The 12,867-nt window shown below is 45.4% G+C and overlaps 1 protein-coding gene across 1 annotated transcript in view; it reads left to right on the forward strand.

Moving 5' to 3' along the window:
• Nucleotides 1–1,775: 1,775 nt before the first annotated feature.
• Nucleotides 1,776–12,867, forward strand: part of kat6a (K(lysine) acetyltransferase 6A) — a 39,473-nt gene continuing 28,381 nt past the window's right edge. Inside the window, exons 1-2 of the mRNA XM_042488951.2 lie at nt 1,776–1,935; nt 3,387–4,848. Of these exons, the coding sequence (XP_042344885.1) occupies nt 4,171–4,848 (678 nt within the window). The 5' untranslated portion in view covers nt 1,776–1,935; nt 3,387–4,170. The remainder of the gene's footprint in view (nt 1,936–3,386; nt 4,849–12,867) is intronic.

A 12,867-nucleotide genomic window follows, 5' to 3' on the forward strand; every position in this document is an offset into this window, starting at 1 on the left:
ACATGGGAAAACCTCAGGTCTAATTGCTCCCTATAAGACACTCTATAATCCGTCTCTGAGGACTGCCGTACACATCATTTTACACAAAGCTGCAGATAATTTAATTTCCACCCAGGGAGCTTTCAGCGTTAGCCTGTAATAGAAAAGGAAGATTGCTGCCAGATTTCCAACACAAGTGCCTCTGTATCACTATGATCATGAAATTGAAGCTGCAAAATCAGTTTTCCTTTATTGATTGTTTTTCCTCCGAATAAGAGGGCTGTACTTAAGTTGTTCAAGTTTCCCCAAGGCAGATTCAAAAATTACGGAGCTGGGGTTTTATCAATCCCTGTGCAGAAATCTGTGTGTTAATTAATTAATAATTTTTAATGTTGTAGTTTTTAATTTTCAATGTTGCAAAATCTGACAGGTTGATTTTAAAAATTAATCTTGAAAACCGATTGCCATGAAAAAGGAAAGTAAATAAAACTATTGAGCTCAATTTATGTTCACTTTATATCTAATTGTTAAGTTTACTTAGAATGTAGTCAGAGTTTCTTAATTTTGTGAAGTTGTTGCAACTTAAAAATGACAAATGAAATTATAAAGTTTTTTACTAGGCATTAGCAACTTCAGTAAACCAAGTTAGTCTGACTTAACTTGATCATGACAAAGACGATTTCACCAGTGAAGAAGTTACGAGATCTGTGACTTCTGTTAACATGTTTAAGAATACACAATATGAGGATACAGATATATAGCACATTAAACTTGGTTTACTTAAGTTGCTAAATCTTGAAGAGATTGAGTCATTTAAATGTTTCAAATTTAAGTTGCAAAAACTTCACAAAATTAAGTAATTATGACTAAATATCAGGTAAACTGAACAATTCAATATGACATAAACAAATTATGACAATAGTAAAGTAAAATTATCTTACATTTTACAGTGTATTAGGCTTAAAAGTAGCCATAACTTGCATATATTAAAGTGCAAATTACTTTCAAATTGAGCTCACTGTAGATTAAAATGTGATACCTTCACATTATGTTGCCTCCATCTGTCACCAGATGCTGTAATTTATATTGCACTGGGAGCTGTAAAAAAAAAAACAAAAACGCTCCTTTCTCCAAACATAAATTAGAAGAAAAAGGTGTTAGGCTCAGCTGTCATTTAATGCAATGTAACAAAGTGGATCGGCTGCAGACAGTTTACATAATAATTTTCTTTGCTGGAAAGAGATAATACCGTGTTTCACAGTCTGACGAGCAATGCATTAGAAGACTACTGTGCATAGACAGATAATAACATGCTTTATCATGTACTGTAATACTCCACTCTGCAACATCTGATCATCTCTGGGGGGACTGGTTCTGTGTGGCTCTCTTCCCATCTTTAGCTTAAAAAGCACACAGCTGCTACAATAGACTGCAGTGTGGTGGGGTGTCTCACTTTGATCTTTAAATACCCTCTAACGTTAAGGCACGCTCATTGGCTTTGATTTTTTTTTTTTTACAACTGCTGGGCAAAATGCAGACGCTCCCTTGAATCTCTCCCTATGTAGCTGTAGCACAGCAGAGAATGCGAGAACACCTATCCTCTCTTTTTATTTTTTCTCCTCCTCCAACACCACCACCATCTGTCCCTTTCTTCCATTTCATGTGCTCAAGCAATATCCACACCCCTCTCATAGCAACAGCTCACCGCCGCCGCCCCCCGCGCCTTGCAGTGAATTTTTCTTCCCCTGGATCTTCGCCTCGCACCATGCAGACGGTCCCTTGGCCCTGCCTGACGGCTCAGTGTTCCCCCCTCCCCCACCAGCCGTGCTCCTGTTTCACTCAAAGATGGCGTCGGCTCTAGAACCCCTGGTCTGTGGCTGCATTTTTAGGCTTGTTGTTGTCTCCGTTTCGCACGGTTTTGGCACCTTCTCCTCGGCGGCTCGACACGAAATTCCGGTGAGTAGCAGCGGAAACCGGATGGGGGAACGTGAGCTTTTTTTTACACGGTCTGCTTTACCCGAGCTTCCCTCGGAAACCAGAACCGGACCAGCACGGGCTTTCTGGGGAACCGCGAGAGGTAGAGGGAGAGAGGGGTACGGAGGGATGATGATCGCGGAGGTGGGTGGGGGGTACGGAGGGGGGAGCCGAGGCCTAGCTACTTCGCTCCAGCGGCCTTGTCTTCACCGCACCGCAGGCTGTAGCGTTACGTGGGAGGGCGGTTGGTGGAGGGAGGAAGTCAGCGAGGTGGGGACCGCTGGTGAGGACGCGTCTAAGCGGGCAGAGGCTCCTCGCCCATACCGCAGGCTGAGCAGGAGGCCGTGGAGCATGTAATGCTGCAGAATCCGCGGCTATCATATCTTATTATTTGCACTTGCCCGCTAGCCGAGATGGCCGTCTGCAAGTTGCATTGTGCCTTTTACAAGGCCGCGATCTTACGTTAATATCTGAATGACATTCAAAATGAGAATATTCGCTGTGTTTGCTGCGGTGTGATGGTAAGTGCTGTCTGAAATATCTGCCGAAGAGGGAAACGTTGTGTTTTTGAGCCGGAGCGCTGGCTAACCGCTCGTTTCATGCTGTTTACGTTTCGTGTTAGCGACTTACGTTAGTAACATAATCGTAACGTTAGCTCGTGGGCTAGCTTCAAACGTTAGCTTCCCAAACAACAGCAGTTAGCGGGAAGGGTTGTTGTTAGATACTTAGCGACATTATATCGTATCAGTGAGCCCAAACAACACCGCAGGAAATAGTTTGGCATTGCGGTAATTTGTATAGCTTTGATTTTTAGCTAGCCTCTCGGCTAATGTTTGCTAACAGTCTGTGTTTTGACTGCATCATGTTTACCTTAGCAACCCAACTAGCCCAGTGGTCAACTTGCTAGTGTAGTTTTTAGGATCATGTCGTTTACCCCTTTGTACCTCATCGTTTCCATCATTATATGACATATTTGTGCAATTTCTAGAGATTGTTGGAGGTTGTGGTTGTGCCTGTATGTTTTGGTTCTTGTGCTAGACTGACTGTGGTTACTTCATGTAACATGAGAAACTGCTAGTTTATTCACAGAATTGATTCGCAAGCTGTTAGGAAGTAACATGTTTTATTTATGTGACTTTTCCTCTTCGTAATTATCAGTATGTTTGTAGTGCTTGTAGTGCTAAATCTCAGGGTGCTCTCTGGGCATGCATGGCTTTGTTTATACATGTGAGTGAGGGCACAGCATGGTGTGCCAGTGCTGTCTATAGAGCTGTTCCCTCTCTAAGATTATCTGCATCATATCCAAGCTCATCATCATTTAAAGACTTAACTTTGTTATCATATTATTTCTTATTTTTCAAAAGGTGCCACATTTTCTTCAAGGTTTCACTAACCCCCGTCTCTCTGTGTTATTTTCTTGTATTTCTGTGCAGGGTTCGTCAGCACCCAGAGTGCAGTAGGTATGAAGGTGATCAGTCCTGGCTGCTCCCTGGGGTGAGATATCTGTTCCGTCCCAGAGCTGAGACGCCCAGACTGCTGGAGGAGTAAAAGACAGCAAGAGAGAATAAGGAAACGTGGATGTAGTGGAAGTCTATCTTTTGGAATGTTTTAATCCACAGAAAACTTATTTACTGTATCGCCCTCACCTTTATCATTGAAACACTAATTTTTTTTTTATCTTGGAGACCATGATCATCTTCCACAGCTTGCACTGAGGAGCAGCTAGTTTGCCAGTGTCAGGAAACTGACTGAACAGGTTTTATTGTCTGTGTATTTGCAACAGGCAAAGTGGTAAACACCTTATTGTTTGAAAGCCCCTCTTATCCTCAAGATCTAGTCTACCCTACTTTCTGTGCTGTGGAAAGTTTAAGTTGTTAATAGAGCTGCTACTTCTTCTGCTCCCCCTGCTTCTCGCCAGGGACCTTCACCTGGCTGGGAGTGGGTGGTGGGTGGGCTGCATTTTACCGGGTGGACGGTTGGCTCAGGGGGTTTGTGCTATGGTCAGCTGCTCATTACCGTGCTGCTCACACTCAGTTTCTGAGGGACTCTCTGTGCGACCCCAGGACAAGGGATAGTACGCAGGCAGAGGGCGAAGAAGAAGAGGAGGCGGCGGCGCTACGGCGCAGGCCAGGTGTGTACTTGGCTTACAGTACCTTTTTTTGTGCGTGGTCATTGCGGTAAGGCCTCAGGGCCCCCGCACCCACCCAGACCGCAGCCATGGTGAAACTGGCCAACCCGATGTACACCCAATGGATCCTAGAGGCCATCAAGAAGGTGAAAAAGCAGAAGCAGCGACCGTCAGAGGAGCGCATTTGCAATGCGGTCTCCATGTCCCATGGTCTGGACCGCAAAACGGTTCTGGAGCAGTTAGAGCTTAGCGTCAAGGATGGCACTATCCTTAAGGTCACCAACAAAGGTCTCAACTCCTACAAGGACCCTGACAACCCAGGGCGCTTGGCTCTGCCCAAGCCCAAAGGTAGTGGCAGCTCTGGAGGAGGTGGGGGCGGTGGAGGGGGAGGAGGTGGCAGCAGCAGTGGCGGTGGAAGCTCTCACTCCCATTCAAAGAAACCGGGACTCGACTGGAACAAGTTGATCAAGCGGTCACTTGAGGGACTCCATGAGCCTGGTGGTTCCAGCTTAAAAAACATTGAGCGCTTTCTCAAGTGCCAGGCTGATGTGGCGGCCTACCTGTCAGGCAGTGGCTCCATGGGGCCCGGCCTCTTCCACCAGCAGCTGAGGGTGGCCCTGAAGAGAGCAGTGGCCCATGGACGCGTGGTCAAGCAAGGTCCTCTGTTTCAGCTCGTCAGCCGCAGCAGCTCCGTGGATGACGGGACCGGGACTGTGTCTCTGGAATCACTGCCACCTGTCCGGTTGTTGCCCCATGAGAAGGACAAGGTAATGTCTCTGCATGTACGTCTGCCACAAACAAACATGTAGAGCTGTGTGCATGCACTGCAAACTTACATACATTGATAAAGTACATTAAACAGATACACCTCGTCACATTCATTACAGACGTTATTGGCACAACCAGTAGCAACAGTTACCGTTTGGATGTTGCTAATTTGTTTCATAGCAAAAGTTTTTGCAAACAAACATTTACACAATTAAAAAGATAAATGGGTATAAAGCATTCAGATTGTTTGGTATCTCATGTCTGATAAGATCATGGACATCCTGTTGAAAAACAAAAAAGCAACTGTAGTTGAGGCAATTGTGACAAGAAATCCGGTGTTGTCCTCAGTAAAAGCCTTTTGGGGCAACAGAAGGAGTGTTCTGTGAAAGAAACGAACCCCCCCCCTCTCTGGGTCTTTTTGCAATCCACACAACACTCAGTCTACTTACATAATAGCTGCTGCACATACAGATTTGTCCCGATCTATCAGCTGGCATTATTTGAGACGTTGGCACTGCATTTTCTCCGCTTGTTCAAATTGGTTATTTCCTACAAAGCTGTATTTCACTCCTGCACTGTATGCTCTTTGACTGTGTGAATGTGAGTTGTGAATTTTCATCCAGCATATGTTGTAGTGGTTTACAACAGATAGAGCGCTGCAAAGTTATTTTGGAAGTGACTTAGAAGGGTTGAGCAACATCAGACAGATGCGAGAGTGAGGAGCTTTGCACAAACTGGAGTGTACATCATTGTGTTTAAGATCAAATGTATCGAGTCAGAATACATGATAAAAAGACCTCTTTGAAACCAGTTGTGGGTGAATGTATGAAGGACAGAATCTCAGGTGTGTGCTCCGTGGTTCAGGCGAGCAATACTGGAGTGATGCTGGGTGGGCGGCTGGTGGGCCAGTTTTAGCAGAGGAGGAGGTCAGGGGGAGAGAGTCACATGGCTCCCAGCCTCCTGCAGGGAGTGTGGACCAGCTGCAGGGCTGCTCCCTGTCAGGCGATGAGTGGAAGAAAGGAAGAAAGGGAAGGAGAGGAACTCAGACAAGGGAGAGAGAGAGAGGTGGTCTGTAGTGGTGCCAAAGGAAGAGGCCTGGATGACGCAAGCTTCAGGCCTCTGTAACCAGAAAGGGAGAGAGAGGCAGAGAGGGAGAAGAAAGCGAGAGAGACAGAATGAGTTAGAGAGAGAGAGCAAGAGAGGGAGAGGCAGACATGCAGGCGACAGAGGAGAGAAGGAACACACCCACTTTTGTAACCTGATCAGAGAGAGCAGCGGCTGCTAACCTCTGCTTCTAAGGGCCAGGGACATGTGTACACACACTTGTATATAAAACCATACAACTGCAAGCAAAGAGAGAAATGGCACACATAGACACATAAACTGAGTGCATTTTGACACGAGGCTGCACACGTTTGTGTATCACTTCAGATGCTTACAGACGTGCAAACATGCACTCTCACAACCGGCGTGTAAATAAACCTGTTACAGCTACACACTACTATCAGCCAGCCTGGCGGCCTATCATCGGGTCATGTGTCGCTCAGGTTATCAGACAGTCAGTAGATCTGGAGGATACCAGATCAGCTCTAAACACTGTTTTGACTGGCTCCTGGCTTTATCTGGCCCCTGTGTGGGTGTGCGTGTGTACAAGTCTGTGCAGCTACGAAGCTCCTGGTAAGGACGGCCTTACACATACACACACACAGAGTTGGATTAGCCTAGAGAGCAGGCTGGAGTCACATGGGGTCTGCCTAACACAGTGACCTGCTTGGCTGCAGATGGCCCGCTCTTAAGATGAACAGAGATCAACCTTCTCTTCCTCTGTGACTCAGCTACTGATCGGCCTGTTACTTTGCTTCAGAGAGCCACATGAAAACACAAAAATAATGTTAGTGCACAGGTAAGTTAGGAATATGTAACTTCATACTGCACCTGTATGTATTGAATCCTGTGAATGTAAACGAAATGTTGTCAGAAAGTGAATTTTAGCACAAGTTATTTTGCTTGAAGAAAAAGAGAAAATGCCCACCCTGTTGCATCAAATTATTCATCAAAGATTTAGATTTAAGCGCGTGGAGGTTTTCTTGTTTGTTTGTGATGCTCATCTTAAGGCTGGATAGGGCATGGAGACGCCGCTGCAGCACTGAGGAAATTGACATTTGTGTCTGGCATTCACACAAGCCTGTTTACTCTTCCTCCCTGCGTCTTCTTGTGATGTTCCTTTCATATATCTCTCCTGAGGATGCAACCTTATTGCTGCTCAATCATGTGTGTTTTGCGAGTGACTACTGGCGTGTTCTTGATGTATATGTTAGTCTGTGCCCGTGCGATGGCATATGCGTCAAAGAGATAGAAACCGCACGCCCAAGACAGAGTCGGCGTCGCATGATCACTCTCCTCTGTCCGCCTGCTCTTCCACCGGTGCATCATTGCCATATTGCCCCGCATGATTGCTAACAGTTATGATTTCCCAAGGAAAGGGGGAGTCAGAGAGAGAGAGAGAGTGTGTGAGTGAAGGCAGAGAGGGGAGGAGGAAAATCAAAACAAATGGCGAAGCACTGGCTTTGACCCCATTTGCGGGGAGATTTGTGTACTCAACACGCTGATGTTTGTATCGGAGCGCTCCATTCAAACGGGATCCCAGACCCTATTTCTGTCTCCCCCCTTCTCACCCTAATAGGGTGCCATTGCCAGGTCATGAAGGGGGAGGTGAATGTGGGAGAGAAGTCAACCAGGGGTCACGGATATATAGATGGCAAACCTCATTGCCTCCCTGAGCGCCCGTTAGCAGTATGAGGCTACGGCCATTAGGTGGGATGGGCTTGACGCTGAGCCTTTGTGTGTATATCCGTGTGGGTATATAGATGTGTGTATGATGTTCATTCTGTCATAATAGGCAAGAGCGATCTCCCTGCCCTGCGGTTGCCCTCTCCTCAACAGCTGGAGCGGGGTGAACCAGAGTTCTCGATGTGGACGTGCAGTGTCACGACGAGGACGTGTGAAAAAAAGCGGCCTGTGAACAACATCCACACACAGTCACATTATGTGCACGTCTTTGACGCGATTTCCCTCCAAAACGTCCCACTGACCCCTTAACAGACTAGTGTCCTGCAGCTAATGGTTCCTCTGCTGGTAGTGCTTGTAGAGCTGCTACATTAGACAACACTTATTATGAAGCATAACGGATGTATTTATCCACTGTAATTTCACTGCTCGAGTGCTGGATCGACCCCCACCTGTCTTCTCTCTGCCATCACGCACATTGCCTCTGCTTGTGTTGGCTCAAGGTGAAGACATCATGTATCGTCGCTTGGAAGAGCGTGAATACAAAATGCCCTCAGACATCGATTATATGCCGCGGGTGCAACTTGCTCCTTTTTCCCCATCCCCCCGTTGGTGCTACATGATGTTGTGTAGTCAGAGGAGAGGGTTTTGTGTGTTTGCTGGATGGATGGAAACATTCTCAGGATTAGCACCGCACCACAGGAATGCTGGGAAAATTATCTAATTGGGTGCGAGGAATAGCCTCCCTTGGCTCTATTGTCAACTCGAGTCTCAGATGTAGGACTCATCCATTTTTCCAGGAGGAGGTGAAACGTGTAGTCTTCATTTCTGCCTGCTATTTCTTTTACATGTATCTGTTTTTTCCATTCTGCTACAGCTCTGGACTCAGTTGACCCGTTATTAGTGCCTAAATTTAAAACATCTTGTTCCAGTCTCTGATGGCACCAGGTTTAACCTCACACAGCGCTGCTACCACAGACCCAGTTCTTGTTTGACATTTAGCGCTGCACACCAACAGTGGAATGGAAAAACTGTAGAGCGTTCATTCAGTTAAAGGGTCAGTTCACACAAATTGTAATGAACATGTTTTCCTATTTGCTGTAAGTGTCAATTTGCCCACTTGTGTTAGGACCCTGACACACCAAGCCTACTGGTGGTCTTTAGTCAATGTCGGCCGGTCTGTGTGTGTCTTTCACCCTAGTTTTGACGCTCTGTCCCGCACTGTTGACACTAGATGGCCCTTGTCAGCTTTTTTTCAGCTGATTCAGCACAGTGATACAGCTATAGAGATAGCGAAGCCTGTCAGTGAGTAAAATCATTCTGAATTGCACTTCAGCTCAGTACTCTGATTATTTTTTTTAGCCATTGAGCTCTTCGACAGAAACGGTTCGTAGTTATTTGTGTTGTTGGGTAGTGTTGTTAATATGCTAATCGACGAACTACCATCTTGAATCTGTCTTGTTGGGTTCCTGGTTTCCATTTTTTGAATGACAAATACAGACTACTGAGGTCTGCTGGTATGGAGTTATTTCCTCTCACGCCAGAGCAGAACACTGGCTGTTAGTTTTTGTCTCTGTGGTGAGTTCATTTGCAACTTATTGGCTGAGACACAGGTGACATGAGGCGACGCAACGGTCGGCCTTCGTCGCCACTGGTTCTTTGAGGTCTGTTTGGTGTTTCTGGACCTTTATGTGACAATGTTTTTGAGATATCTGCCTGTCAGTGCTCTGCTGACACCCCATATACGATTGTGTGGAATGGAGTTTAATTTAAGGTGCTCAAAGTGGAGAAAAAAAATGACATTTAAGATCACCTGTTGACAATAGTGCAACAAGCTATGCGTTTTTTTTTTTCCAGAAATGGTATCCCCTAGTTACTAAAAGGTATACTATGCTGGATTCTCCCAAAAAAATCCACATTTATCTGTTTTAGATAAAACTAACTAAATAAACTGCTGCCACAAAAAGTATTTTGGAGCTGCACTGTTAATTAGGAGCACTTTGGAATATATGTACTGTTTGGTTATTTATAGTTCACTAGAATATCAGGCACATTGAAAGTGAAACTAAACGGTTCATTCTGCATTGTCTAAAGGTTTGCTTTCACCTCCAAACATCTATAAACAGCTCCTCTCATCCATTGATATAATCTGATCAGCTTTGAAGAGATCTACAGATCAATTATCCAGCCAGAGAGTGGGTCAACTGCTGCAGAGGAGGAGTTACAGAAGTCATGGAAACTCCATTAGCTGTGCTGCGTTCACAGACCCGCAAAACGAGAGAGAATCTGGGGTTGGCTTGCACTTTTGCTGGCGAGCAGAGAAAGAGAAGATGGGGATGAAGCGTGATGCAGAGTTGGCCTGTTTTCTGTTGGACATGTAGGTGCCACCTGTTAGCTTACCAAATTATTGGCTTTTCCACACAACTAATGTAACATTCTTATAGTGGTAGCTTGCACTGTATGTACAAGCAGTGTAGAAAGGAAGAGCCAAGTTTTAACAGTAACCCACAATTCCCGCATATTATACCTTTAAGATAACCCACAGACCTCATTGTCAACAGTGTGCGTCTGTACTATGTCTTTGCAAAATGATTATGATGAAAACCGCTCAGAGTTAGGTCTGTGTCTGGTTTGTCATATGCACAATGTATGCTAGACCGCGTCAGCGCTTTGCTGGTGTGCAGCCTTTGCACTGGCCATCATTTATCTTTTCTAAGGTGTTTCAATTTGACCCTGTTGGCTGCAGAAGAGCAACCAGGAACAGCCGCTGCGAGCCACGAGTCTATAGAAACAGCATTAGCAGCGGTGTCAGCACCCAGGGGGAGCAGTTACCTCCAGCTCACCAGTGACTGTGATGTGAATGGCATTTGGCACGGGAAGTGTAGCTGCGTGTGAGGCCTTGCGTATGGCTAACCTCACCACCCTGCAAATAGGGCCAATGTGTTGAGCAGCTGTGGAAGTGACGGCTGGAGCAGGGCCAGCCCCGCTCCGTTTGATGCTGTGATTTAGCTTTGTGCTCCCTGGCTAACCTCGACGTTAATGGAGGGTGATGCTTGGCTGAAGGGGAGGCCGCGTTGGCACAAGACACCTCGGGCTGTTTTTGACGTCACATGAAAATTAGACCAGTTACTTTCAAGTCGTTTTCATTGCAGCGTGGCAACAGAGATTTCAGATTTGAAAATGTCATGCTTACTTTTCTGTCACTTGAACATCCATGCGTACATGTTTGTGCGCGCTCATATGAAAAAGTGACGACGGAGTGACTGCTTCATGCATGGAATGACTCCAGGTGCAAAAGTGTTTGTGTGTTGTCTCTGCTTGCATGGTGTGTCCTGTAACAGTGATCAATGAGTTTGTGTTCGAGGTGGGGGCGGCCATAAGAGAAGTGTGGCGGTGGTGGGGGTTGCTGAGATTGGGCTCCCATGTTAATGAGATCCTTGACTTGAGACGAGACAAGGACAACAGCAACGCTTTTCCCTCTTTCTCTTTTCTCCCATTGCCTTTTATCCTTCCTCCTCCCCTCCTCCATTTCTCCCTCTCCTTTCGTCCTTCCTCCATTGTTCTTTCCTTCCTGTCTCACTCTCCTGTTCTCTGTCTTTAGGTAACAGAAGCCAGTTTATAAAGGCGAAACCAGGCCACCGATAGTTGTTTTCCATGACCTATTATCGCTCTGTGCAAAGTCTCAGACAGTGCTGCGTGTTGCCTCAAGTATACGGTACTGTGCAAAAGTCTGAGGCCACCTTAAACTTTTGTTATTTTAGCAAGGTTATAATGATCATACTTTTTCTTTCTGTTGTATCTTTACTAAAATACAACCAGAACATGCATGGAATGGGTACAGTATTGAAAACGCAAATATTCCAGAATAAAACAACTTCAACAGGCTAAAGTCGCAAGTTTGAAGTGTGACCTCACTTTCCACTTAGCATGCAGACAATATGAGATTTACAATGCTAATCTGATGTTTTTACACCAAGTTCAAAACATGTCTAAAGCTCCTTTTGTTATTTTTGTACAATTCCATATTTCACACTAAATATTGGTTTTAATTCAGGAGGAGTCATTTTTTTTGGTATTTTAATGCATGCTTTATATCTCAGTAGTATCTATCCTCATTACATCTTTGATAAAACAACAAATCTATGTTATTTCGACCATTTGAAAACAAAATGCAGAACTAGGCTAACATTCTATCACTACAGATATAGACAATTTAGACAGTGATGACAAAGCATGGGTCAGACTTGGGTACCTGTCTGTTGATGTGTGGGCGTGTATTCATAGAGGAACCAGTAACTTGTAAGACATGTTTGTAATGGCATTTCTAGTCCACCCAGTCGATGCAGCTAGTTGCTAATGGTTGCCACAAGGCGTGTCTTTTTGGCTCACAACAATGTTTTGTTCCTGAGCTCTCCTTACCTTGGAAAAAGGAAAAAAAGGAGAGCACATGCCAAAGCATGAACACACAGGCTTAAAATAGACACCCACACACACACACACATCTCAAGTCAAAAGTCCGCCATGACACTTAACTCAAACAGTCGGTGGATGTGAGAAATTTCTAGAGTGATGTTGTGGTGTAAGAGCAGTCCTGGCAGCTGATGCTGGCTGAGGTAGAAAAAGGCTGAAACAGGGAAGGAAAAACAGCTCTCAGGAGGAATTGTGTTTCACTGTTCCAATATCCCTGTCATGGAGGGAGGATTAGCTTTTCATTTTTTAGTATCTGTTGGGGATTAATTTACAGTGGCAGCCAGTAACTGAAGCCTCACTGTAACGTGCAGGGTGTCTGTGTTTGAAAGGCGACGCTGGCTCGCTCTCGTGTTTACTCGAGCGCTCACAGGGGCGAGTGGGAGCAGTGGACCTCCTCCAGCGGCGAAGGGGTTAAGCGTCAGGAATGATTGAGGTGTTGGTCGCACGCAGGCTGCTCAGAGGACTGCTGTTGCAGATTTTCTCTCTTTCTTTACACTTTCCATTTCCTTCACTCTCCTGCCCTCTTGGATTCTTATTTTTGTCCTTGTTCTCTCTCTTTATTTTTTTTTCACACTCCTCTTTCCTTTCTTCTCGCTGCTGACTTCCATTCCTCTTCATTGACTTTGTTGGGTTGTTTTGCAGAGCAGTTAAGCTATTTTCATCATGCATTTGTTTTTGGAAACCTCCCGTATAATCCAGTGCGTGATCACCATTTCACATACTTTTACCTGAGAGAATGTGAAATGGTCTCAGAAACAGAG

The sequence above is a fragment of the Plectropomus leopardus genome, chromosome 4 (assembly GCF_026936395.1).
Source record: "Plectropomus leopardus strain MGB_pleo_1.0 chromosome 4, ASM2693639v1, whole genome shotgun sequence".
Lineage (NCBI taxonomy): Eukaryota > Metazoa > Chordata > Actinopteri > Perciformes > Serranidae > Plectropomus > Plectropomus leopardus.